This window comes from Pseudorasbora parva, chromosome 19 (assembly GCF_024679245.1).
Source record: "Pseudorasbora parva isolate DD20220531a chromosome 19, ASM2467924v1, whole genome shotgun sequence".
Taxonomy (NCBI): domain Eukaryota; kingdom Metazoa; phylum Chordata; class Actinopteri; order Cypriniformes; family Gobionidae; genus Pseudorasbora; species Pseudorasbora parva.
The window spans coordinates 37,362,286-37,386,276 of record NC_090190.1 but is presented as its reverse complement, the minus strand read 5'-3'; the positions used below and the strand labels follow the sequence as shown (position 1 = coordinate 37,386,276).

At 37.3% G+C, this 23,991-nt stretch overlaps 1 protein-coding gene across 1 annotated transcript in view; it reads left to right on the top strand.

Annotated features, from left to right (window-relative positions):
* The window catches only part of col22a1 (collagen, type XXII, alpha 1), an 84,888-nt gene that overhangs the window by 50,197 nt on the left and 10,700 nt on the right, over positions 1-23,991 (top strand). Inside the window, 24 exon segments of the mRNA XM_067426624.1 lie at positions 3,482-3,535; positions 3,645-3,698; positions 6,033-6,068; positions 6,149-6,178; positions 6,740-6,793; positions 7,057-7,110; positions 10,393-10,446; positions 10,929-10,982; positions 11,079-11,132; positions 11,260-11,313; positions 11,469-11,522; positions 11,598-11,642; positions 11,738-11,800; positions 12,052-12,105; positions 13,000-13,041; positions 16,664-16,696; positions 16,910-16,963; positions 18,254-18,307; positions 18,504-18,557; positions 18,639-18,692; positions 19,344-19,397; positions 21,055-21,159; positions 21,881-21,925; positions 23,657-23,734. Coding sequence (XP_067282725.1) covers positions 3,482-3,535; positions 3,645-3,698; positions 6,033-6,068; positions 6,149-6,178; positions 6,740-6,793; positions 7,057-7,110; positions 10,393-10,446; positions 10,929-10,982; positions 11,079-11,132; positions 11,260-11,313; positions 11,469-11,522; positions 11,598-11,642; positions 11,738-11,800; positions 12,052-12,105; positions 13,000-13,041; positions 16,664-16,696; positions 16,910-16,963; positions 18,254-18,307; positions 18,504-18,557; positions 18,639-18,692; positions 19,344-19,397; positions 21,055-21,159; positions 21,881-21,925; positions 23,657-23,734 — 1,287 coding nt within the window.

Sequence of the window (23,991 nt, the reverse complement as noted above, 5' to 3'; positions counted from 1 at the left end):
GCACCTCTAGTGACAGCAAATGGACCTGAAAAAACACTGATTGTTTTCATACCGGTTAGTTCTGCCCTAAACTCACGCCATTGGTTGAGATGATGTTGCAGAATTTGCCTGTTTGGGAGTCTCAAACACTTTCAAGGAAATAAGCTATTTTATTATGTCAAATATTGTAACATGCAATTATACAGGTTTAATGGTGAATGCCTGTGAGAATGCGACGGTAAAAACCTGTTGATTAACTATACATTTCCTTTCTATACAAAAATGTGAAAATCGAACAAGACATTTCATTGTGGAAAAAATTATTTTCATTGTGTTTTTGGAAAAAGTAATCCGACCTATGACTTGCAGTGAAAATTGGCATTCCCAGTCCCAGAATTCTCTCATTTTATTTATTTTATTTAAATAATGGTTCTTCCTAGTTTTCTTGTAATCAGTTATGTACATAAGGAGTTTGTAACGTGTTGTTAAGGTCAAGGTCAATTTATTTATATAGCACGTTTACAACAGCCACTCGACTGACCAAAGTGCTTTACAAAAAAACAGATAAAAGTCCAAAGAAAAGCTAAACAAAAACAAAGGAACATAGAAGAAAAAGCAATACAAATAAAAAATCAAGACAGAAAGCAGTAATAGAATCAAATAGCATTAACAGTTAAAAAAATTAAAAAAATTAGAAAAGCATAAAAGTTAATTGTGTTGCATTATTAAAAATCTTTGAGATAAATAAGCTTTCCATTAATGTAAGGTTTGCTAGGATGGGACAGTATTTGGCCAACTACTAAAACTATTTGATACAACTATTTGAAAATCTAAAAAAAAAAAAAAAAAAAAAAAATATATATATATATATATATATATATATATATATATATATATATATATATATATATATATATATATATATATATATATATATATATATATATATATATATAAATTAAGAAAACCGCCTTTATAGTTGTCCAAATGAAGTTCCTAGCAATGCATATTACTAGTAATAATAAATATTTTATATATAAATATTTATGGTAGGAAATTTACAAAATATCTTCATGAAATCATGGAATATGATCTTTACTTAATATCCTTATGATTTTTTTGCATAAAAGACAAGACAAATCAATCATTTTGACCTATACGATGTATTGTTGGTTATTGCCACAAAATATACAAATGTCACGCATGATGGGCATCTTTTATCACTATTACATCAGTTTGTGAAAAAGCTTATACATTTTACATGTACAATCAGATGTATGTGCATTAATGGCTTAGTCATTAATTGCAACAGTTGATAAATATGAAAATAAATTAAGTTTTTTTTTTTTACTGCAAGTTAAATTCTAGCATATTTTTAACAGTAAAGTTCTGGCAGCCACAGCTGCTGTTTTTTGTATAATAATAATAATACAATGCAAATGGAGCAAATATATATATCTTTAGAAGCAATGCATAGTTCATTGAAACAGGAAATATCAAATTATACTTTTGTGAGAATGGTTTTCTTTTGAACCGAAATGGCCTTGAACTCAAAATAAATACATCATGCAAACTCATTTACCATCTGTTATATTTCCTGAATTCCTGACCTGAAACGGCAGGCTCTGAATATTGCACATGTTTTTCAAGAGCTAGTCATTTTACAGTAATTCATTTTCCACCCCGTCAGTCAGTTTCCTGCTGTTGTCTGTATTAAAAAAAACACACAAAAAAACACCTGTCTAGACTAATACATGTAGTTTAACGTTAAAGGAGTTGCGCTATTCCAAACCTACACTCACCTAAAGGATTATTAGGAACAGCTGGTCAATTTCTCATTAAGGCAATTATCTAATCAACCAATCACATGGCAGTTGCTTCAATGCATTTAGGGGTGTGGTCTCCAAACTCCAAACTGAATGTCAGAATGGGAAAGAAAGGTGATTTAAGCAATTTTGAGCATTGCATGGTTGTTGGTGCCAGACGGGCCGGTCTGAGTATTTCACAATCTGCTCAGTTACTGGGATTTTCACGCACAACCATTTCTAGGGTTTACAAAGAATGGTGTGAAAAGGGAAAAACATCCAGTATGCGGCAGTCCTGTGGGCGAAAATGCCTTGTTGATGCTAGAGGTCAGAGGAGAATGGGCCGACTGATTCAAGCTGATAGAAGAGGAACTTTGACTGACATAACCACTCGTTACAACCGAGGTATGCAGAAAAGCATTTGTGAAGCCACAACACGCTCAACCTTGAGGCAGATGGGCTACAACAGCAGAAGACCCCACCGGGTACCACTCATCTCCACTACAAATGGGAAAAAGAGGCCATAATTTTCATGAGCTCACCAAAATTGGACAGTTGAAGACTGAAAAAATGTTGCCTGGTCTGATGAGTCTCGATTTCTGTTCAGACATTCAGATGGTAGAGTCAGAATTTGGCGTAAACAGAAGGAGAACATGGATCCATCATGCCTTGTTTCCACTGTGCAGGCTGGTGGTGGTGGTGTAATGGTGTGGGGGATGTTTTCTTGGCCCACTTTAGGCCCCTTAGTGCCAGTTGGGCATTGTTTAAATGCCACGGCCTACCTGATCATTGTTTCTGACCATGTCCATCCCTTTATGACCACCATGTACCCATCCTCTGATGGCTACTTCCAGCAGGATAATGCACCATGTCACAAAACTGGTTTCTTGAACATGTACTAAAATGGCCCCCACAGTAACCAGATCTCAACCCAATAGAGCATCTTTGGGATGTGGTGGAACGGGAGCTTCGTGCCCTGGATGTGCATCCCACAAATCTCCATCAACTGCAAGATGCTATCCTATCAATATGGGCCGACATTTCTAAAGAATGCTTTCAGCACCTTGTTGAATCAATGCCACATAGAATTAAGGAAGTTCTGAAGATGAAGTGGGGTCAAACACAGTATTAGTATGGTGCTCCTAATGATCCTTTAGGTGAGTGTATATGTTTGTGGGACACAAAAAGGGAAAGAAATAGAGACCTCGAATGTGACATACATCGAATTGTGCTCACAAAATAACAGACAAGATGTACAGAACCAATTGCATATGTGCCGTTATATTATAGTAATTTATAAAAACAACTTTCATGAAATAAACGTTGTGAAATTGTAAGCAGAATACAGAGCACATAATTAAATATTTCATATAATGTACACTACTGTTCAAAAGTTTGTGGTCGGCCATTTTCTTTTTCCTTAAAAAAAAAGTCTCATGCATAACATTTATCAACAATATAATAAGTAATAAAATAATAAATATTGTTTATAATATTATTTGTTATACATACGAATTTCACAATATTGCTACTTTTCTATTCTATATTTTCTATTATAGACTTTTCTATTTAATATATTTTAAATGTAATAAAAAAATTAAAAAAACAACTTACTATACATTTTTGACTGGTAGTGTATATGTTTTTATTACACAAATGTTCCATTCAATGACGTCTCACTTTTTAATATTGTTTAGGGTGAACCAGGTTTAGACGGGTTTCCAGGTAAACCAGGTCTTCCAGGAAAAGAAGTAAGTGTTCAGAGGGTTCTGTAAAGTATATAATTTGTCATGTGCCAGATATTAATGTGTCAAGTATAGTTATATGTTTTAACTAAATGCTCTTTTTCTCTAATATTAGGGTCTTAGGGGGCTGACTGGCACTCCTGGTTCAAATGGAGTCAAAGGAGAAAAGGTATGGAGACACTTTCTGGGGGATGCTGGTTACTTTGCTTTTAAAGATCTGGGCAGGTGTTTTATTCATCCACACATGACCTCTTCTAGAACAAGAACACAAAGTTAAAGGGATAGTTCACACAAAAAGGAAAATAATACCATGATTTACTCTCCCTCAAGCCATCCTAGGTGTATGAATTCTTTCAGACAAATATATATATTGGGGCTGAGGCTGGGATTTAGCAGGTTTGATGTGAAAGTGTTTCATTAATGTATACTATGTGCAGAGAGCATTCACTCAGAATCGTTATCTCATTTTTGACAGAAATGGCTTTTAGATGCTCTTCATATATAAAAAAATATTGCTCTTCTAATCTTTACAATGGCAGTCCTGATTTTGAAGCCAAAAAAAGTGCATCCATTCATTATAAAAGTAATCCATATGACCCCAGCGCCTTCTGAACTGAAGCAATGGGTTTTTGTAAGAAAACACTATAAAACTATAAACTAAAATAACTAGGTTCCGGGAAAAGGCATATACAAGTTGATTTATGGCAAAAGAATAACCGGCGCGATGTCTGATGTAGAATGTCGGAGAAACTTAAGCTTTGACGTCTCTTTCGTTTCAAACAAATAGCGCTGGACAACAAACTCAATCCCCTCTTATATTGAAATCCTCCAACATTTCTCTTGAATTAAAATTCGTGACCGGTGTTTTGTTTTGCTCTATCCTCCACGCTTTCGTGTTCGTCAATACATACGCCCGTCTGTCGGAAGCTAGTTTTATAACATTTAAAGGTAGGGTAGGTAAGAATTGGTTGAGAAACTTTTTTTCCAAATTTGTTTAAACTTTCTTTATATATCAATACATAATTAAAATGTACTCTTAGTACTCTAAAAAAGAAAGTGTAAAAATTGAGTGTCTGTAGACCTCTCACGACTGTTTTAAAGACGGCTCATTATTTCCATTCACTCCACCTTCTCGCTCTGGGCTCTTTCCAGAGCCACGCCCCCAAAACACATGAACGCGCCTCATCGGCCAATCAGCTGGAAGACGCATTATTTACCTCAGACGAGCGGTGTGCATGTAGTGACAACATGTCAGAATCACATGTAATAAAAAAATCTAACTTTATCAGTATGAATATAAACAAATAAGATGTCTTTTAGTACTCACTATCAAGCTAGAATACCGGTACTGGTTAAGTTTAAAATATGTTTTTGTTTGATTCGGTAACGAGCTAGTTATATGTATAAGGCAAAGAAAACGGGTAGCATCAATACATGTTTTTCCAATAACATCAGTTATACTGTGATGAAGATGAATTTCGTGTAAGATTCATAACATATACTGTGTTTTGCATGTAAGAGTTTCCATGATGAAAGCATTGTTGGTTAGCCGTTGCTAAAACTAGTTCTAGAAAAAGTTCCTGGATGCGGTGTACTAGCTTTTTACACATGCATTTTGCTATCTAACGTAAAATTTTGCGAAATTCAACACAACAGCGATCAACTTGAGCTAAGCATATTGAGTATTTATCATCTCTACTAACGGCTAAGTGTATAACATTGTAACTTTATGCTAAGTAATGTTATGTTAGCTATATTAGACAGCTGCATGTACTATTGATACATGCTTCATGAAAAAATAAACATGTATAATAAAAATGAAAGATTACCTGTCCAGCAGAAATACAGCCAACAAGGAGTCGCTTTTTAGCCCCTTGAGGTCCCTCAGTTCTCACCATCGTTGGACAGCCGCGCCAATATTTACTCGCGTTTGATTTCTTTGGTTATCCAAAGACTTTTTGTGCATTGCCTTTTCTTGTACTGTCTTCCTCTTTGAATGCTCTTTCTCTGCCATAATTTTGCCAAGGTTTCGTGCCTCTTGAACTGCTCAAATCAAACGGGTACGCAAACGTGGGCAGATCCTGTAGCGAAAGCGGTGGTCGCCGTGGTAGCGAGAGAGAGCGACAGTCGCCCAAGCCAATCATTTGTTTTGGCCTGAACAAAAATAATGAGCAGTGTTTATTGCAGATTAAAAAGTCTAGAGTCACTTGATTTTTACACTCTCCTTTTCAGAGTACTTACATTTTAATTATGTATTGACATGAAGAAATTTTAAACAAATTAAAAAAAAAAAAGTGTTTTAGATCAGTCCTACCTACCCTACCTTTAAATATGGATTTCATATTTTAACTTTTTCTCAAAGGAAAAATGACAAAAATGTCATATGTTGCAACTTGCAATACAGTTCAACTGAACTCAGAATATCAAATCACTGTTTGAGGGATTTCAACCAGCATTTTGACCATCCAAATTATATTTCATAAACGCTGTGTTTTTTTGATAGGGTGAACAAGGTCCTGCTGGAATACCTGGCGATGCAGTAAGAAGCTTGATTCATAAACTGAATAAATTTACATTGTAAAACAGCCGTATTGAGTTGCACATCTGTGTTTTTCTCAGGTTCAGCTGGCAGGACTCAAGGGGGAGACTGTAAGTGTAAATTATTTTTAGAAGATGAGTCCACACTGCAAAAAATGATTTTCTTATTTAGTATTTTTGTCTTGTTTCTAGTCCAAACATCTAAAAATTCTTAAAACAAGAAGTATTTACTAGACAAGCAAAAGTAATTGTCTTGTTTTGAGATAAAATAACTCAAACTTAAGAAAGTTTTTGCTTAAAATAAGATAAATAATCTGCCAATGGGGTGAGAAAAATAATCTTAATTCAAATAGAAAACAAGATTATTTTTTTTACCCCATTGGCAGATTATTTATCTTATTTTAAGCAAAAACTCTCTTAAGTTTGAGTTATTTTTCCCCAAAACAAGACAATAATTTTTACTTGTCTAGTAAATGTTTCTTAATGTAAGAATTTGTAGATATTTTGACTAGAAACAAGACAAAAATACTAAGTGAGAAAAGCATTTTTTGCAGTGCACCTTCAGAGTCTTAAACTGTGTGTGTGTGTGTGTGTGTGTGTGTGTGTGTGTGTGTGTGTGTGTGTGTGTGTGTGTGTGTGTGTGTGTGTGTGTGTTTGGTTGTTTGTTTTCAGGGCATCCCAGGAGAACGAGGACTTCCAGGAGCAGACGGCCCCCCCGGACCTCCTGTATGAAATATTTTGTAATATAATGCTGTTTCAAACTAGTTTAATGGTTTTAAATGTACATATTGAAGAAGATAAGTTATGAGTTTTACATAGGGTTTAAGTGTCCAAATACTTTTTGGGATCATTGTACATCTTAAAATATCAAATTCATGGTCTGTTTGTTAAAAAGAAAAGAAAGAAGAAGCAGCATAATTTTCTTCATCTTCTTTTGTTGTGTGCTTCATTGTTTTTAATTAGCCTATCGTTTATGTTGTTTTTCTCAGGGCCCTCCTGGACCTCCAGGTTTGCCTGGTGAGCCTGGTGAGAACGGACAAAGGGTAGGACATTTATATTTTATTGTAATAATCCATCTCAGCTGCTTTTAATGGCGATGTAAGGTGTTCTAGAAGCTGGTCTGGGGTAACCATAGAGACGGTATTTTTGAGTGCTCTGTGGGGTCAGATTAAAGCGAGGAGAGCTCGTTAGGAAGAGAGACAGGAAATGCCCTCAAACTGATGAGAAGACAGAATCATTAAAATGTTCTCAGAGTACTCGGAAGACATTGTTTCTTGCAAAAAATAATAATAGTATTCATATAACAGCTGCAAAAGAAGGAAACAAAAGATTTAGAAAAACAAGCAAACAGGAAAAGGTTTAGTGTATTTAAATGAACATTCTGTCATCATTTACTAACCCTCATGTTATTCCCAAACAATATAATGTACTTTTTTCTAGTGCTGTCAAAAATATTGATACTTCGTTATGTATCGATACTGAAACATCTGAAATGTTTCCAATACTTTTAATTCTTTCCATTACTTTTTCTGCAGTATCGATACACCGATCCCAGCTGTGTGTTCTCACTCTTTCTTCTCTCTGATGGCAAATTGACACACACCCACTTCCTGTCACTCACTCGTCACATTTGCTCTGGTTGACTAGTGCTTGTATTGCACATCATTTAAGTCATTCCTGCAGGTTTTGCACTCGCAACAAAAGCCTGCATTTAAACAGCTTGTGAGTACCAAATTGACTTATTTTCATTGCTTATTGCACTTAAAGGGTTAGTTCACCCAAAACTGAAAATGATGTCATTAAGGACTCACCCTAATGTTGTTCAACACCCGTAAGACCTCTGTTCATCTTTTTGATATTTTATATTTAGTCCGCGAGCGTATTTAAGTGTATGCACACTATACTGTGCATGTCCAGAAAGGGAATAAAAACATAATCAAAGTAGTCCATATGTGACATCAGTGGGTTAATTAAAATCTCTTGAAGCATCGAAAATATACTTTGGTCCAAAAATAAGCATTAATCCGCTTTGTGTACAAAATTACCCCAATTATCATACAATTAGGAGATGATAACAAATGATCTGTATGGCAGTGTATATATGGCCGTTTTCCCTATGGTATAGAAAATGGTATTGAATATCGGAAAAAAATTTCACGGTATCGAAATTGGAAATTCCAATATTGTGAAATCACTGCTTTTATTCTGTGGACCACAAAAGATCATTTTTAGCACAGTGTTGTTAGTTAAACTAAACTGTCAAAAAAAAAAATGTGTTGTTCCTTTTTATTACAATAAAATCAAACAAAATAATTAATTGAAAATTAGAAATGTCGCTATGGCAATTAACTAAAATCAAGCATACACATATGCAAACTTGTATTATATATATTATATGTTTGATCTAGTTTCAACAAACAAACAAAAAAAGTATTATTTTATATGTCAGGCTTTACTTATTACAAATAAGTTGTACTAATATTGCTAACTTAAAATCAAACTAAATTTGACATTAAAATAATTTAAAACTATTTAGAAAAAAAGTTCATTCAAAATTTTAAGAACTATATAAAAAAATAATAAAATTACAATGTTCACACTTTTATAGTGCTTTTTTTGTCATTTTTGGAGCTTGAAAAGTATACAAGTATAGTATAAAAGTAGTTAATACAGTATGAGGTATATTTTAAGCCATGATGAACTGACTGTCATTTAGGTCTGCAGCAGCTCTCAAATCACAAGGCGAATGGCCAGAGAAGTCATTGTTATAAAGTCTCGAAATTTAGTAAATGTCCTGCTCTAAAACCTTGCTTAAGCAACCTAAATCTCGTCTGCTGGTTCAAGATGCTTTCTCAACCTCACCAAGCTGGTATTTATTTGGACAACCATCTGAAAAGTGCCCCAACCCCTCTAAAACCAGGGACAGGTAGACTCAAAGCTACTGTATGCATCAGTCATACTGCCTAATTTTTTGAAACTTTTGTCCTTTGACATAGAATTTTTAGGTGCACGGTTCCTAGCTCAGTTGTATCTCAGCAGGGTTGCAGTTGTTCTGAGTGTAGGCCAAGTTCTCTCTGTCCCAGCGGGAAACAGGCTTTTAGGAGCTCTTAGAGAGGGACTCTAAACAGGTCTCGCGTACATCGCAGAAACGCAGCGGGTGGCGCTTGAGTGAATGATGCACAGCTGCAGAACGGCAGGAAGCCCTAAGTGAGCTCCACCTAAAGATTTCCATCGCTCACTTTTTTACTCTATTTTAAGCTCTTTCTGCTGTTATGCCTTTAAACTGCTTTTCCTCACTTTACATGCCAGAAGCAGAGGGATGCTAAAGTGTTAGCAAGAGTTAGCATTTGATATACTGCCATGTGAGGAATTGAACAAATATGAGGGAGAAAAAAATACTCTCTGTTGCTATAGGCTACCACCTCTTAAAACTCCTGACTTTTAGTCCATGTCTAAAAGCTATGAGGCAATTTATACAGCCTATTAACATACGTAAACAACAGCAATATTTCAGATATGGATGTAGAAATATCCCAACCTGAAACTGACTAGCAATAACAGGTAGAAAGTCAAGGCCTGTGACTGTGACAATAAATAGTATATAGACTATACTATATATCATATAGTATAAAATACCCTGCTGACAGCTAACAGAACATTGTCACATGTAAATCAGGTGCCATTTCCAGTTTGTCCAGGAGAGGGCAACACAACCCTTATGTTTCTCTAATGGTGGAAAGTAGTATTTGAGTTATTATAGATGCTATCACAGAACACAAGCTCTACCTGACCTTGCACAGGTGTTTTTCTTGCCTTAATATAGAATTTTTCACATATTTCCATATCAAAGTTAATAACACATTATGAGAAATTAAATGCCCGAAGCAAAATAAACTATAGTAAAAAGATGAATAACGGACTCAGAAACAGGACATAGTTTGAATAAAAAAAATCCTATGCCTTATGTTATCTTATCAATCAGACCAACAGTGATTAAAAAGGCAAATTATAGTTGATATTAATCCAATATAATATTAATATGGTTTCACAGAGGCTTAAGGGGCCTTCCTTTCCAAGGCCCAGACTGAAATGCATGTTTGAGCTGTTTTAACTGAACGCAACATGAACGCCATGGCTTTGTCTCGATGCACAGCAGTAATGCTTTTTTTTCTTTCTTTCTAAGGCACGTTTATAAAAGCTACTTAAATGTCCTAATTAAACTAAGGCCTACTCCTGGTTGTCTGTGGAACCAAGCATTATCTCTTTATCTATTTTCCTTTCACATAATACAAGCTCATGAGTCATTGTCTTCTCTGTTTCTCTAGGGTAAAAAAGGGGAAGGAGGATTGCCGGGAGTTGATGGTCTTCCAGGACCACCTGTAAGAGCAACAAGAACACTCATTCTTAGTCTTTGCCCTTTATAGTGTGGTTGCATTTTGGGTTTGTTTTTAGACAACAAGGACTATGTTCAGAATGAAATTCTACTGCAATTGCATATGTAAGGATTTGCATTAGTAAATGTTTTGTCAAATAATTCTTTGCTTATGTATTTCATATGTACAGAAAAAAAACTTAATTGTTCATACTGCAGAAATAGTATGAATATTATGATTATATATGGCATTCTGAACATTATGGCTTAAAAAAAAAAAAAATCTAAAGTCTGTTTAGAGTAACAGTGACCTCGAGTGGTTACTAGAGGAATGTACATCAAACAGATTAAAAGACAAAACACGATTTGGTAAAGTTACTTTATATTAATCACGCAAGCAATATTACTCACCACATAATATTCTTACAATATATTAAAAAGTAAATGGATTTTAAATGTAACATTCCAAGTTTTATTTTTTGTTTTTAGGGTCCTCAGGGGCCTCCTGGACTTGGTGGCAGCCCTGGACAGACAGGACCTCCAGTAAGTTTACACCAAAATAAGGATTTTATTTACAAACTGCACTAGAGCCTTGAAATCATAGCAGAAGAGATTAAATCGATCTGTTTGTTCTCCCAGGGATTACCTGGCGAAATCGGCTTTCCAGGAAAACTAGGAGAACCAGGAAAACCAGTGAGTTGCTGTGACTTTACCCTGAGAACTCGAGCATATATTGTCCAATCTGTTGCCTTGTTAACCGAACACTCATTTGTAGCGTGGAAAATTTGAAATAATGATTTTAATGGTAATTATTTTTCAGGGCCTGCCAGGAAAAGATGGATCGGATGGTTTCCCTGGAAACGATGGCGAGAAGGTTAGAACTGTTTTAATGAGGGAAACTGTGAACTCAGTTCTCTAGAGCCAGAACTTCATCATTTACACACTCGTCTAAAGGCCGGACCTGGTTTCTGACCTTTTCATTTGTGTTTTCGTTGCAGTACAGTTTTAATAATTTTGTATTTCCATTAGGGGCAACGAGGAGAACCCGGACAGGACGGTTTCCCTGGTAAACCAGGGCTGAAGGTAAAGTGTGCATTGTGGACTAGTGGTTTGGAAATCTTTTTTTTTTTCACTAATGCTACTTTCTCTTTCTCTCAGGGTGATGAAGGTCCTCCAGGACCCCGGGGACCTGCTGGTGAACAGGTGAAGAAAGTAAAACTTCAATGAGTTTTGATAATGTCTTGGCAGTTGAACACATGAAACAGCAGTCTTTCTCTCTCTGTCTTGTTCTGTCTCAGGGAGTGTCTGGTTTAGCTGGGCAGGCGGGCCCAATGGGACCCAAAGGAGAGAGAGGAGGCCAAGTAAGATGTTTTGAAGTCATAATCAGATGTTTCATTGATTAACAGAATCCATAGATATTGATTTGTAAAAGCAATAGAAAAACACTGTGAGAACCATCATCTGTTCACTTAGATGCTTTTCATAAAAACATGTTCAGCCTATATTTCACTAAAGATGGCGAGGACAAATGTAAGATATTAGTCTTATTAATGTCAGTTTGTGTCTTTTTTGATCTAGTTGTGTTTGAGTCATACTTTTTTCTGTTTTTTAGGGGGAGAGAGGAAAAGATGGACCTACTGGCTCAAAAGGAGAGAAAGGAGACAAGGTGAGAAGCAAAAAAGACAATTGGAAATGTGAATATATATTTAGTAAGTAAGATTGATATCCGATTAACACTTGTATCCAGCAAGGATGCATTAAACTGATGAAAAGAGACACTTACAATAGATTTCAATTTCAAATAAATGCTTTTAGTTTGAACTTTGTTTCCATCAAAGAATCCTAAGAAAAATGTATCAGTTTTCACAAAACTTTTCAACATTGATAATATTAATAAATGTTACTTAAGCACCAAATCATCATATTAGAATGATTTCTAAAGGATCATTTGACACCGAAGACTGGAGTGACATAAATATATGTCACAGACATAAGTTGCAATTCAAATGTATTCAAATAGAAAACAGTTGTTTTAAACTGTACTGATATTTTACAGTATTATTGTATTTTTGATACAACATTTCTGAGCATAAGAGATCTAAAATCTTACTGATAGATATCACAAGAATAACTTACATTTTTTTAAATGTTTTTTGTTTTTGTTTGTTTTTTCATGTTATTTTGAAATGTAATAATAGTGTACAATATTGCTATTTTTACTGCATTTTTTATCAAATAAATGCAGTTTTGGTAATCATTTTAAAAAAACATTAAAACAACTTTTGAATGATAGTGTAGTCAATACATTTAATTTGATGACTAAAATAAATGTGTTTTTTTGCCTACATGTCACCTCTGCACAATGCCATTTGTGATATAAACATTAACAGTTAAAAGGTTAACAGAGGACCATTTTGGACCACGTGTTGCTGTGGGTTTCACACATTCAAGATTAAACTGTCAGTGATGTCCTGGGGGCATGAGGTTGTTAATGAGATAATTAAAATGCTGACAGGATGAGGATATAACCTCTCTCTGTGAATGTTTTTCATTCTTACAGGGTGAGGTGGGCCCCAGGGGTCCAGCCGGGGTCCCAGGCAATGTAAGTACATTATTGCATCATATACTAAATGCGATTAAAAACGGTAGCGAGTATATGAGATGGTGTAAATTGCCAGTTGGCTACAATGCAAGGCTCAACTTTACAATAGGTGGCCTTAGATACAATGTACTTGCATAAAAAAAAAATAAGTACAATGTACTTACTGTGTTCATATTGAATTGCAAAAACTTTTACGGATATTGAGGTGGATACGGGTAAAGTTAGGGTCAGGTGTGGGTAAGTTTAAGGGTAAAGTTAGGGTCAGGTGTGGTGGTGTGGGTAAGTTTAAGGGTAAAGTTAGGGTCAGGTGTGGTGGTGTGGGTAAGTTTAAGGGTAAAGTTAGGGTCAGGTGTGGTGGTGTGGGTCAGTTTAAGGGTAAAGTTAGGGACAGGTGTGGTGGTGTGGGTAAGTTTAAGGGTAAAGTTAGGTCAGGTGTGGTGGTGTGGGTAAGTTTAAGGGTAAAGTTAGGGTCAGGTGTGGTGGTGTGGGTAAGTTTAAGGGTAAAGTTAGGGTCAGGTGTGGTGGTGTGGGTCAGTTTAAGGGTAAAGTTAGGGACAGGTGTGGTGGTGTGGGTAAGTTTAAGGGTAAAGTTAGGTCAGGTGTGGTGGTGTGGGTCAGTTTAAGGGTAAAGTTAGGGTCAGGTGTGGTGGTGTGGGTAAGTTTAAGGGTAAAGTTAGGGTCAGGTGTGGTGGTGTGGGTAAGTTTAAGGGTAAAGTTAGGGTCAGGTGTGGTGGTGTGGGTAAGTTTAAGGGTAAAGTTAGGTCAGGTGTGGTGGTGTGGGTAAGTTTAAGGGTAAAGTTAGGTCAGGTGTGGTGGTGTGGGTAAGTTTAAGGGTAAAGTTAGGGTCAGGTGTGGTGGTGTGGGTCAGTTTAAGGGTAAAGTTAGGATCAGGTGTGGTGGTGTGGGTAAGTTTAAGGGTAAAGTTAGGGTCAGGTGTGGTGGTGTGGGTCAGTTTAAGGGTAAAGTTAGGGTCAGGTGTGGTGGTGTGGGTCAGTTTAAGGGTAAAGTAAGGGTTAGGTGTGGTGGTGTGGGTAAGTTTAAGGGTAAAGTTAGAGTCAGGTGTGGTGGTGTGGGTCAGTTTAAGGGTAAAGTTAGGGTCAGGTGTGGTGGTGTGGGTAAGTTTAAGGGTAAAGTTAGGGTCAGGTGTGGTGGTGTGGGTCAGTTTAAGGGTAAAGTTAGGGACAGGTGTGGTGGTGTGGGTCAGTTTAAGGGTAAAGTTAGGGTCAGGTGTGGGTAAGTTTAAGGGTAAAGTTAGGGTCAGGTGTGGTGGTGTGGGTAAGTTTAGGGTAAAGTTAGGGTCAGGTGTGGTGGTGTGGGTAAGTTTAAGGGTAAAGTTAGGGTCAGGTGTGGTGGTGTGGGTAAGTTTAAGGGTAAAGTTAGGGTCAGGTGTGGTGGTGTGGGTCAGTTTAAGGGTAAAGTTAGGGACAGGTGTGGTGGTGTGGGTAAGTTTAAGGGTAAAGTTAGGTCAGGTGTGGTGGTGTGGGTAAGTTTAAGGGTAAAGTTAGGGTCAGGTGTGGTGGTGTGGGTAAGTTTAAGGGTAAAGTTAGGTCAGGTGTGGTGGTGTGGGTCAGTTTAAGGGTAAAGTTAGGGTCAGGTGTGGTGGTGTGGGTAAGTTTAAGGGTAAAGTTAGGGTCAGGTGTGGTGGTGTGGGTAAGTTTAAGGGTAAAGTTAGGGTCAGGTGTGGTGGTGTGGGTAAGTTTAAGGGTAAAGTTAGGGTCAGGTGTGGTGGTGTGGGTCAGTTTAAGGGTAAAGTTAGAGACAGGTGTGGTGGTGTGGGTCAGTTTAAGGGTAAAGTTAGGGTCAGGTGTGGTGGTATGGGTCAGTTTAAGGGTAAAGTAAGGGTTAGGTGTGGTGGTGTGGGTAAGTTTAAGGGTAAAGTTAGAGTCAGGTGTGGTGGTGTGGGTCAGTTTAAGGGTAAAGTTAGGGTCAGGTGTGGTGGTGTGGGTAAGTTTAAGGGTAAAGTTAGGGTCAGGTGTGGTGGTGTGGGTCAGTTTAAGGGTAAAGTTAGGGACAGGTGTGGTGGTGTGGGTCAGTTTAAGGGTAAAGTTAGGGTCAGGTGTGGTGGTGTGGGTCAGTTTAAGGGTAAAGTTAGGGTCAGGTGTGGTGGTGTGGGTCAGTTTAAGGGTAAAGTTAGGGTTAGGTGTGGTGGTGTGGGTAAGTTTAAGGGTAAAGTTAGGGTCAGGTGTGGTGGTGTGGGTAAGTTTAAGGGTAAAGTTAGAGACAGGTGTGGTGGTGTGGGTAAGTTTAAGGGTAAAGTTAGGGACAGGTGTGGTGGTGTGGGTCAGTTTAAGGGTAAAGTTAGGGTCAGGTGTGGTGGTGTGGGTCAGTTTAAGGGTAAAGTTAGGGACAGGTGTGGTGGTGTGGGTCAGTTTAAGGGTAAAGTTAGAGTCAGGTGTGGTGGTGTGGGTCAGTTTAAGGGTAAAGTTAGGGACAGGTGTGGTGGTGTGGGTCAGTTTAAGGGTAAAGTAAGGGTCAGGTGTGGTGGTGTGGGTAAGTTTAAGGGTAAAGTTAGGGTCAGGTGTGGTGGTGTGGGTCAGTTTAAGGGTAAAGTTAGGGTCAGGTGTGGTGGTGTGGGTAAGTTTAAGGGTAAAGTTAGGGTCAGGTGTGGTGGTGTGGGTAAGTTTAAGGGTAAAGTTAGGGTCAGGTGTGGTGGTGTGGGTAAGTTTAAGGGTAAAGTTAGGGTCAGGTGTGGTGGTGTGGGTAAGTTTAAGGGTAAAGTTAGGGTCAGGTGTGGTGGTGTGGGTCAGTTTAAGGGTAAAGTTAGGGTCAGGTGTGGTGGTGTGGGTCAGTTTAAGGGTAAAGTTAGGGTCAGGTGTGACCCTCACTGCTCTTGACTGAATAACTTTTGCAATGCTATTTTACATTTCTCTACCTGAAAACTACAGTTACTTGTCTTTAATAATGTTTAATGCATATTAGTTAGGGTTGTAGTTGGAATAGGGAATTGTGAATCCTTACTGGTTTCTAACATTTTGGTGTCAATAGGAAAATATTGAAAGTCTTTGCCTTAGTCATTTTTTTGAACGTGATGCTAGGGTAGACGTAATGGTCTAATCCGATTCAATGATGTATGCTAAGCTATGCTAAAAGTGCTCTCGCCAGATACAGAGATCGGCTAAATGGATTCAAAACGGTGAAACTCAACTGTTTAACTTTAAGGGACTTGGAAAATCAGCCTATTTTCAACAACAAGAAAAAAAAAATTGGTGGGTTCCTTTAATAACCTGCAAAACCCAAACATTTTCTTAAAGGTGTACTGTGTTATTTTTAGCGGCATCTTACAGTGAGTTTGTGAGTTTCAATAGAGAATCTACGGTGGCCAACACAGGACAAAGATGTTGTTGTCTGTGACAGCAGAGAGTAACTAGCGCTCTGTAGAGCAGTTTGTCCTTTTAGCGCTACTGTAGAAACATGGCGGCGCAAAATGACGATTGCACTGTAATCCGAATTAAATCATCTTATTTCTGATGAAAGTAATATATCAGATTAATAAATGAGAATAGATAGATAAGACCATTATAAAATCTCACATTTGTTCATGTTTTTTTGCATTTTATCATGATTGCTGATGAATGTGTCTCTTTAATTCACAGTATTTGTGATGTGTTTTTATTTTCTTTAGGTGGCCAATGTGATTCCTGAACCTGGCGAACCAGTAAGTCATAGTTTTTTTCTTGATTTTAATATATTTTGAGGATAGTTTGTTAATATATATTTTGATTATATCTATTGATAAATGTATTTAAGCGTGTTTATGCTGTCTTTTATTTAATGCACTCATGTTTAAGTTTTTAGGGCCACTGTATCATATAATGAACCACATATTTTTCCTCTTTTACATTTACATTGTACATTTCCTCATCTTTAGGGCAAGCCTGGAGAGAAGGGAGAGAAAGGAGATCAAGGAAAACCAGGCGAGATGGTAAGCTTTTATGGTTTCTAACACTTACAGAATAATTTTGTATGTAATGGAGTAACTTTTTCCAGGTTGCATGAATCATCTCAAGAGGGCAATAGCGAGTCAGGTTTGGTTGTACTAGTCTTCTGCCTCTAAAAAGGATTTCATTCATAGCATCATGTTGCTACTGTCATTACTGCGTTCATAATGCCGACATAACAAAGTCTGCTGTCAGTTTGAGAAATCATGAGGCAAGTACACTTGAAAGGGAACTATGTGCGAAATATGTGCGTTTCATTTCTGAGACCGGCAACCTGAAGTGTTTCATGCATTATCTGACAATAGATATTAAGGGATTCAACGTTGCATGAGGGAATATTAATAAACCTGAAGGTCAGGGGAGTTGCATCCTGTCAGCTGATATTATGTACCTCCGCAGGCTCACATTAAAATGCTATAGGTCATAATTTGCAATAGTTTTAGCACCTGATAATATATTTTAAAACAGGTGAAGTTGCCTTTTTGCCCCGCCGAGCATCTATACACAGATCAGTGCTATTGACATTTACTGCAGATGGTTAAATGTGTTTTTTTTCTTAAGTTTTTGACATTTCAGTTTTGACATCTCCAAGATGAGCTTTTCTGCATACTTGATCTCGTGACTAATTAATATTGAAATATCAAATAAAGAAAAACCAAATACAGTCTAAAAGGGCAGACAATTCAAGCACATCTTCACAGGACATCAGTTTATAAATATCAACAGAAACTTTTGCTGATGAATATTAATTAGATAACATAACCAAAATGTCTAGAAAGATTAGTGTGGGTTAATTAATATTTATGTGGTCATATTGACATCATGGCCTGCTCGTCTTTGGCCCTCCCACTCTTATTATATTATATTATATACATTATATTTTTGTAGCTGAACTCATGAAAGCTCTCTCGGTCATGCACACATCTAATAAAATAGTCCAGACACCAAGTGCTGCATCATTTACAGAAACACAGACAAGCTTGTTACGATGATGCATCTGCTCTCAGCTGAATTTATTAGTGTGAAATGAGAAATCTCTGTTGAATTACTGCAGTTCTCACTAGTTCAGCCAAATGCAATCATTTCTGTCAGAGAAACTGCCCTGAACGTCATCTTAAAAGTGAGCCAGGTTTCATTTCTGGAGTGCAGCGTAAACTTTATGAGATTTCAAAGTCACCGTGGCTGAATATTTAAACACATTACACACTTTGAAGATACTACAGCATAAATTCAGTCTTGTTACTTGTTACTAAAATAATCTGTGATATTCCCAGGGTCAGAGAGGACTTCCTGGAGAGCAGGGATTCAGAGGGCATTCAGGACCTGCGGTAAACCAGAAACAATCCTTTAACCATCTCAGATGCTTTCATTCACATCAGACAATCTACTGAATATACTGATCATTTTTCATCCTTAACCTTCATATTCTAGTCATACCTGTGAAAATGTTTTAGAGACATTGAGATGTGTCTTCTGTATTCCACACACATCTGTCTGATGTCTTCCTCTTGTTGGTGTGGACAGGGCCCTAAGGGTGATGCTGGTGATAAAGGAGAGGCAGGGAGACATGGAGACCCAGTGAGTGTGTCTTCTTTTCACACATGATGCAATCTTTTTGTTTCCTGTACTTTTCACTGTCAAACTCTTCACTGTCTTTAGGGTCCGCCCGGATTGATGGGCCCTCAGGGGCTCAGAGGGCTGCCAGGCAACGTGGTACGTTCTTAAAAATCGTCCTTTTTTTGACATAAAAAATGTAAGATAAATTTCAGGAAACATACAATTTGTGTCAAATGTGTAAATGCACTGCAAAAAATGCTCTTCTTATTTAGTATTTTTTTTTCTTGTTTCCAGTCTAAATAAATACATATTCTTAAATCAAGGTGTATTTAATAGATAAGTAAAATTACATAAGATTTGTTTCCTGGGGGGAAAAAAATCTAAATGAAGTGAGTTTTTGCTTAAAACAGGCAAAATTATCTGCCAATGGGGTGAGAAAAATAATCTACACCATTGGCAGATAATTTTGCCTGTTTTATGCAAAAACTCACTTCATTTTGATTTTATGTTCAACAAAACAAGAAAAAATATCTTATGTCTTATTACTTGTATAGTAAATGCATCTTAATTTAAGAATTATTAGATATTTATACTAGAAACAAGAACAAATTACTAAGTAAGAAGAGCATTTTTGCAGTGTGTTTATAGTGTCATACAGTATAAACATGTTATCTCATTGTTTTCTTGTGATCTCATTTTATAACTTTTTTAACTTTTCTTTAGCTTTATAATGAACTTTTATGGGGGGGGTTTGAAGTGATTGTTTTGTGTCTTTGCCAATGTAAATCTTGTATATGTATTTTTCAGGGTATTCCAGGCAGCATAGGTCCACCTGGTATCGCTGGACAGAGAGGAGAGAAGGTACGGAAACTAAATAATCAGCTATTACAATCATTATGACCAGTCACAGGTGAAGCAAATATCATTGATCTTCTCCGAACAAGATCATATATTAAAGGTCCGGGTAGATTAGATGGCAAGCAGACAATCAGTGCTAATAATAAATGCGTTGGATGCAGAAGAAATGGGCAGGAATAAAGCTTGAAACATACTCTGCAAGAACAAAGAAATTTGTTTGTTTTCTCGAGGTGGCAAGAACAAGAACAAATATCGTTCTGGCCAGTACATTCATACTTCACGAGAAAAGCAGGTGCCGATCATCTGCGTTTCTCCGCATTAACCACGGCCACTTTAAATGTATGACCAATCACACAACGTTCTCGGAGACCCGCAAGAAAAAAGTTCTGCTCATGCGATGTGTCGAGAACAAGCTGCGAGAACTCCCAAACCAGAGCTGTGAGAACAACATGACGTCATTTTGTTCTCACAGCTCTGGGAGCGAGAACTTTTTTCTCTGTTCTTGCGGAGTATGTTGAAGCCTTAACGATCTGAGCGACTGAGGGCCAAATTATTATTGCAAGGCGACTGAGTCAGAGGATCTCTGAAATGGGAAGGTTTGTCAGTTGCTCCCATTCAGCAGTGCTGAGAATTTACCAACAGTGTCAGAGGAGGGACAAACCACAAACTGGCGATAGGGCGTTGGGTGGCCAAGGCTCATCGATGCACGAGGGCAATGCAGGCTATCCCATCTGGGCTGAGCCAACAGAAGGTCTACTGTGGTATCAGTCACACAAAATTGTAATGATTGTTACGGAAGGGATGTGTCACAGCACACCAGGCATCACACTATGTTGTGTATGGGGCTGCGTAGCTGCAGACCAATCAGAGTGCCTATGAAGAATCCTGTCTACTGTTGAAAGCACCTACAATTGGCTCGTGGAGGAGTGGAAGAATGTCGCCTTGTCCATTGATTCCCGTTTTCTTTTATATCACATAAAAGAGCCATGTAAGTGGGCAGCGTTAACCTGAGGGAATGATGAAACCAGGATGCATTGGGGGATGAAGACAAGCCGGTGGAGGTAGCGTGATGTTCTGTGCAATGTTCTGCTGGGAAACCCTGAGTCCGGCCATTCATGTGGACTTAAATTTGACACGTGCCACCTACCTCAAGATGGTTGCGGACTAAGAAACCATTCATGACAGAAGTGTTCCCTGCTGGAAGTCGCATCAAACAGCAGGATAATGCACCCTGACACACTGCACACATTGTTCAGGAACGGTTTGAGGAACAGGATGAAGAGTTCAAGGTGTTGCCCTGGCCTCCAGATTCCCCAGATCTCAATCCAGTTGATCATCTGTAATTTGAGCCTGTACTGGATTAAAAAGTTCGATCCATGTCGACTCCACCTAGCAAATTACAGGATTTAAAAGATCTGCTGCTAATGTCTTGTGCCAGATGTGCCAGATGCCAGTCAATGCCTCCATGGGTTTTGGCAGCACATGAAGGACCAACAGCATATCAGCCAGGTGGCCATAATGTTTTGGATTATCAATGGATTATTGTATCAATTTATTTATAATTATGAATCACAATTTACCCTGTCTGAATCAGAATTTGTTGAAGGGACAATTTTTTTTCTACTAAACTCTGTCTTTATGGCTATTTATATCCCACCAGGGAGATGCAGGTAAAGATGGTCTTTCTGGACCCCCTGGTCCACCCGGTGAGCCTGGTTTAAGAGGAGAAATAGGTTTGCCGGGAAAAGGAAAAGAGGGAGCAAAGGTAATGCCTTCATCTTGTGATTCATTAGTTTGCTAACATGCATAATATTTTGTTACTGATGTGACTTTGCTACAATGTTCTATGTGGATTCTCAAAATGAATCTGCAATTAGCTTTAGAAGAAAAGGGCATGCGTTTTGTTTCATTCTTGTTTTACGGGTTCCCATCATGAGCGTGTAGCATTGCATTTAATAAGCATCAAACTGTTTACATCTTGTGCTCTGGAGAATCTTAAATTTGTTTACCCAAACTTTTTCCATTTATATTTGCTGATTGTGGTTTAAAGCACTGAAACGTGGAGCATAAAACGACCACACATTAAACTAATGAGTCAATAAGACTGTGGCTGCAGGTGTTACAGGGGAACTGGGGTTGGTTTATAGTTACAGCTCTTTTTTTTTTTTTTACAAATATGCACACATATGCAGCATATACAACAGAGATACATGCTTTTTAACATGTGTGTGTATAATGATCAAATAAATGAATTTGTAAAGTGTATTATTGGCACCAAACCAAACGGCACCATTGGTGATTTTCAGTTAATCATCACTTAAATCTCAGTCTGTTTGTCTCACAAAGCTACTGTATGACCTTAAAAGACTTGGAATGAAATAACCATTCATAAAAATAAACTAAATATCATTTTGTGAGAGGGAAAGTGAAAGGACTAATAAAAGATAGCCAGAAGCACACTAGTAATCTGCTCTCTATAATTACAGGGTGATACAGGATCCCCAGGTCCCGCCGGACCTCCCGGACTGAAGGTAATGAGACCTCTATGTGTTTCTTTGTCTTGTTACAAGAAACAGACTTAATTTTATCTTGCATCAGCATGAAATATATTTTTGGGTGTTTTTTTGTATTATGAGCAGGTGTGTGTTCTCCAGAGGCAAAAGCTGAATCACTGCATTTCATTTATGTGATGGTTTTACTGAATATTTTCAGACAACCAGATAATTATAGCTAAAAAGTTTTCTTGGGGAAAAGTACAAGATATGCATTTCTACTGTGCTTTTATAGCAATAAGTGCTATACCAGTGCTATATATACATGTAAGACTTAATGAATACAGGATGTACATTAAAAGTTTACAGTCTGTAAGCTATTTAAAAAAAAAAAACATTTAATCAGCAAGAATTCATGAAATTAATCAAAAGTTACAGTAATGTCTTTTACTGTAACTTTAAACTGAATTAATAATGTTACAAAATATTTCTGCTTCAAATAAATGTTCTTTTTAACAAAGAATCCTGGCATATATTTTTACAAAAATGATTTCACAAAATTATAAATATTCATATTAGAATGATTTCTGAAGGATCATGTGAGAAGAAATAATGCTGAATACAGTGGGTACGGAAAGTATTCAGACCCCCTTGCATTTTTTACTCTGTTATATTCCAGCATTTGCTAAAAATCATTTAAGTTCATTTTTTTCTCATTAATGTACACACATCACCTTAAATTGAAAGAAAAGCATAGAATTGTTGACATTTTTGCAGATTTATAAAAAAATATTATATCACATATTATACATACATCACATGGTCGTAAGTATTCAGACCATTTGCTCAGTATTCAGTAGAAGCACCCTTTCTATCTAATACAGCCATGAGTCTTTTTGGGAAAGATGCAACAGGTTTTTTACTCCTGGATTTGAGGATCCTCTGCCATTCCTCCTTGCAGAGATCCTCTCCAGTTCTGTCAGGTTGGATGGTAAACGTTGGTGGACCGCCATTTTCAGGTCTCTCTCACTGTGAGCTGTAAGGTCTTATATAGACAGGTGTGTGGCTTTCCTAATCACGTTCAATCGGTATAATCAAACACAGCTGGACTCAAATAAAAGTGTAGAACCATCTCAAGGATGATCAGAAGAAATGGACAGCACCTGAGTTAAATATATGAGTGGCGCGGCAAAGGGTCTGAATACTTAGGGCCATGTGATATTTCAGTTTTTCTTTTTTAATAAATCTGCAAAAATGTCAACAATTCAGTTTTTCTGTCAATATGGGGTGCTGTGTGTACATTAATGAGAAAAAGATGAACTTAAATGATTTTAGCAAAGGGGGTCTGAATACTTTCTGTACCCACTTTATATGTTAATGATGGATGGATGGATGATAAATGTAAGGAAAGGGTGGCCACCCTTCCATCCACTCTTCCATCTATCTGTCCTTCCATCCATCCATTCATCCTTCTGTTCTTCTTTCCTTACATATGTTCTGTACCCTCTTTATATGTTGCAATATTACTGTATTTTTGAGCAAATAAATGCAGCCCTCCTGAGCATACGAGACTTAAAATATTTGTAGATGGATGGATGGATGGATGGATGGATGGATGGATGTTCAGATAGATAGATAGATGTTCAGATATATTAATCAATGTTCGGATAGATAGATCGATAACTTCTGCAGCAATACACAGAGTTATTATATTGGAGGTGGAATTATAATTATTTAGCCCTGTTCATCATGTTCTATTTTGTGCTTTAGGGTTTGCCTGGCCCACAGGGAATGCAGGGAATGCCAGGAAACAGAGGACCACCAGGAGAGGGAACCACTGGACCCCAGGTACAGAAACACACCCATACACATGTAGTCATGTGAAAGTTTATCTGCTTATTCTGCCATTGCCATATCCAATCAAAATGCCATCATTTTTACATAAGCACTAATGCTATGGCCAAAAACTGACATTTATACTGACTTTTTAAAATTTGATTGAAACTAGTGTAACTGTAAAAATGCATGTTTGTCTGTGCATATGCCATCTGTTTACTAGTCTGATGTGGTCATACTCAATTCTAGTCAGAATATGAGTCTGAAAC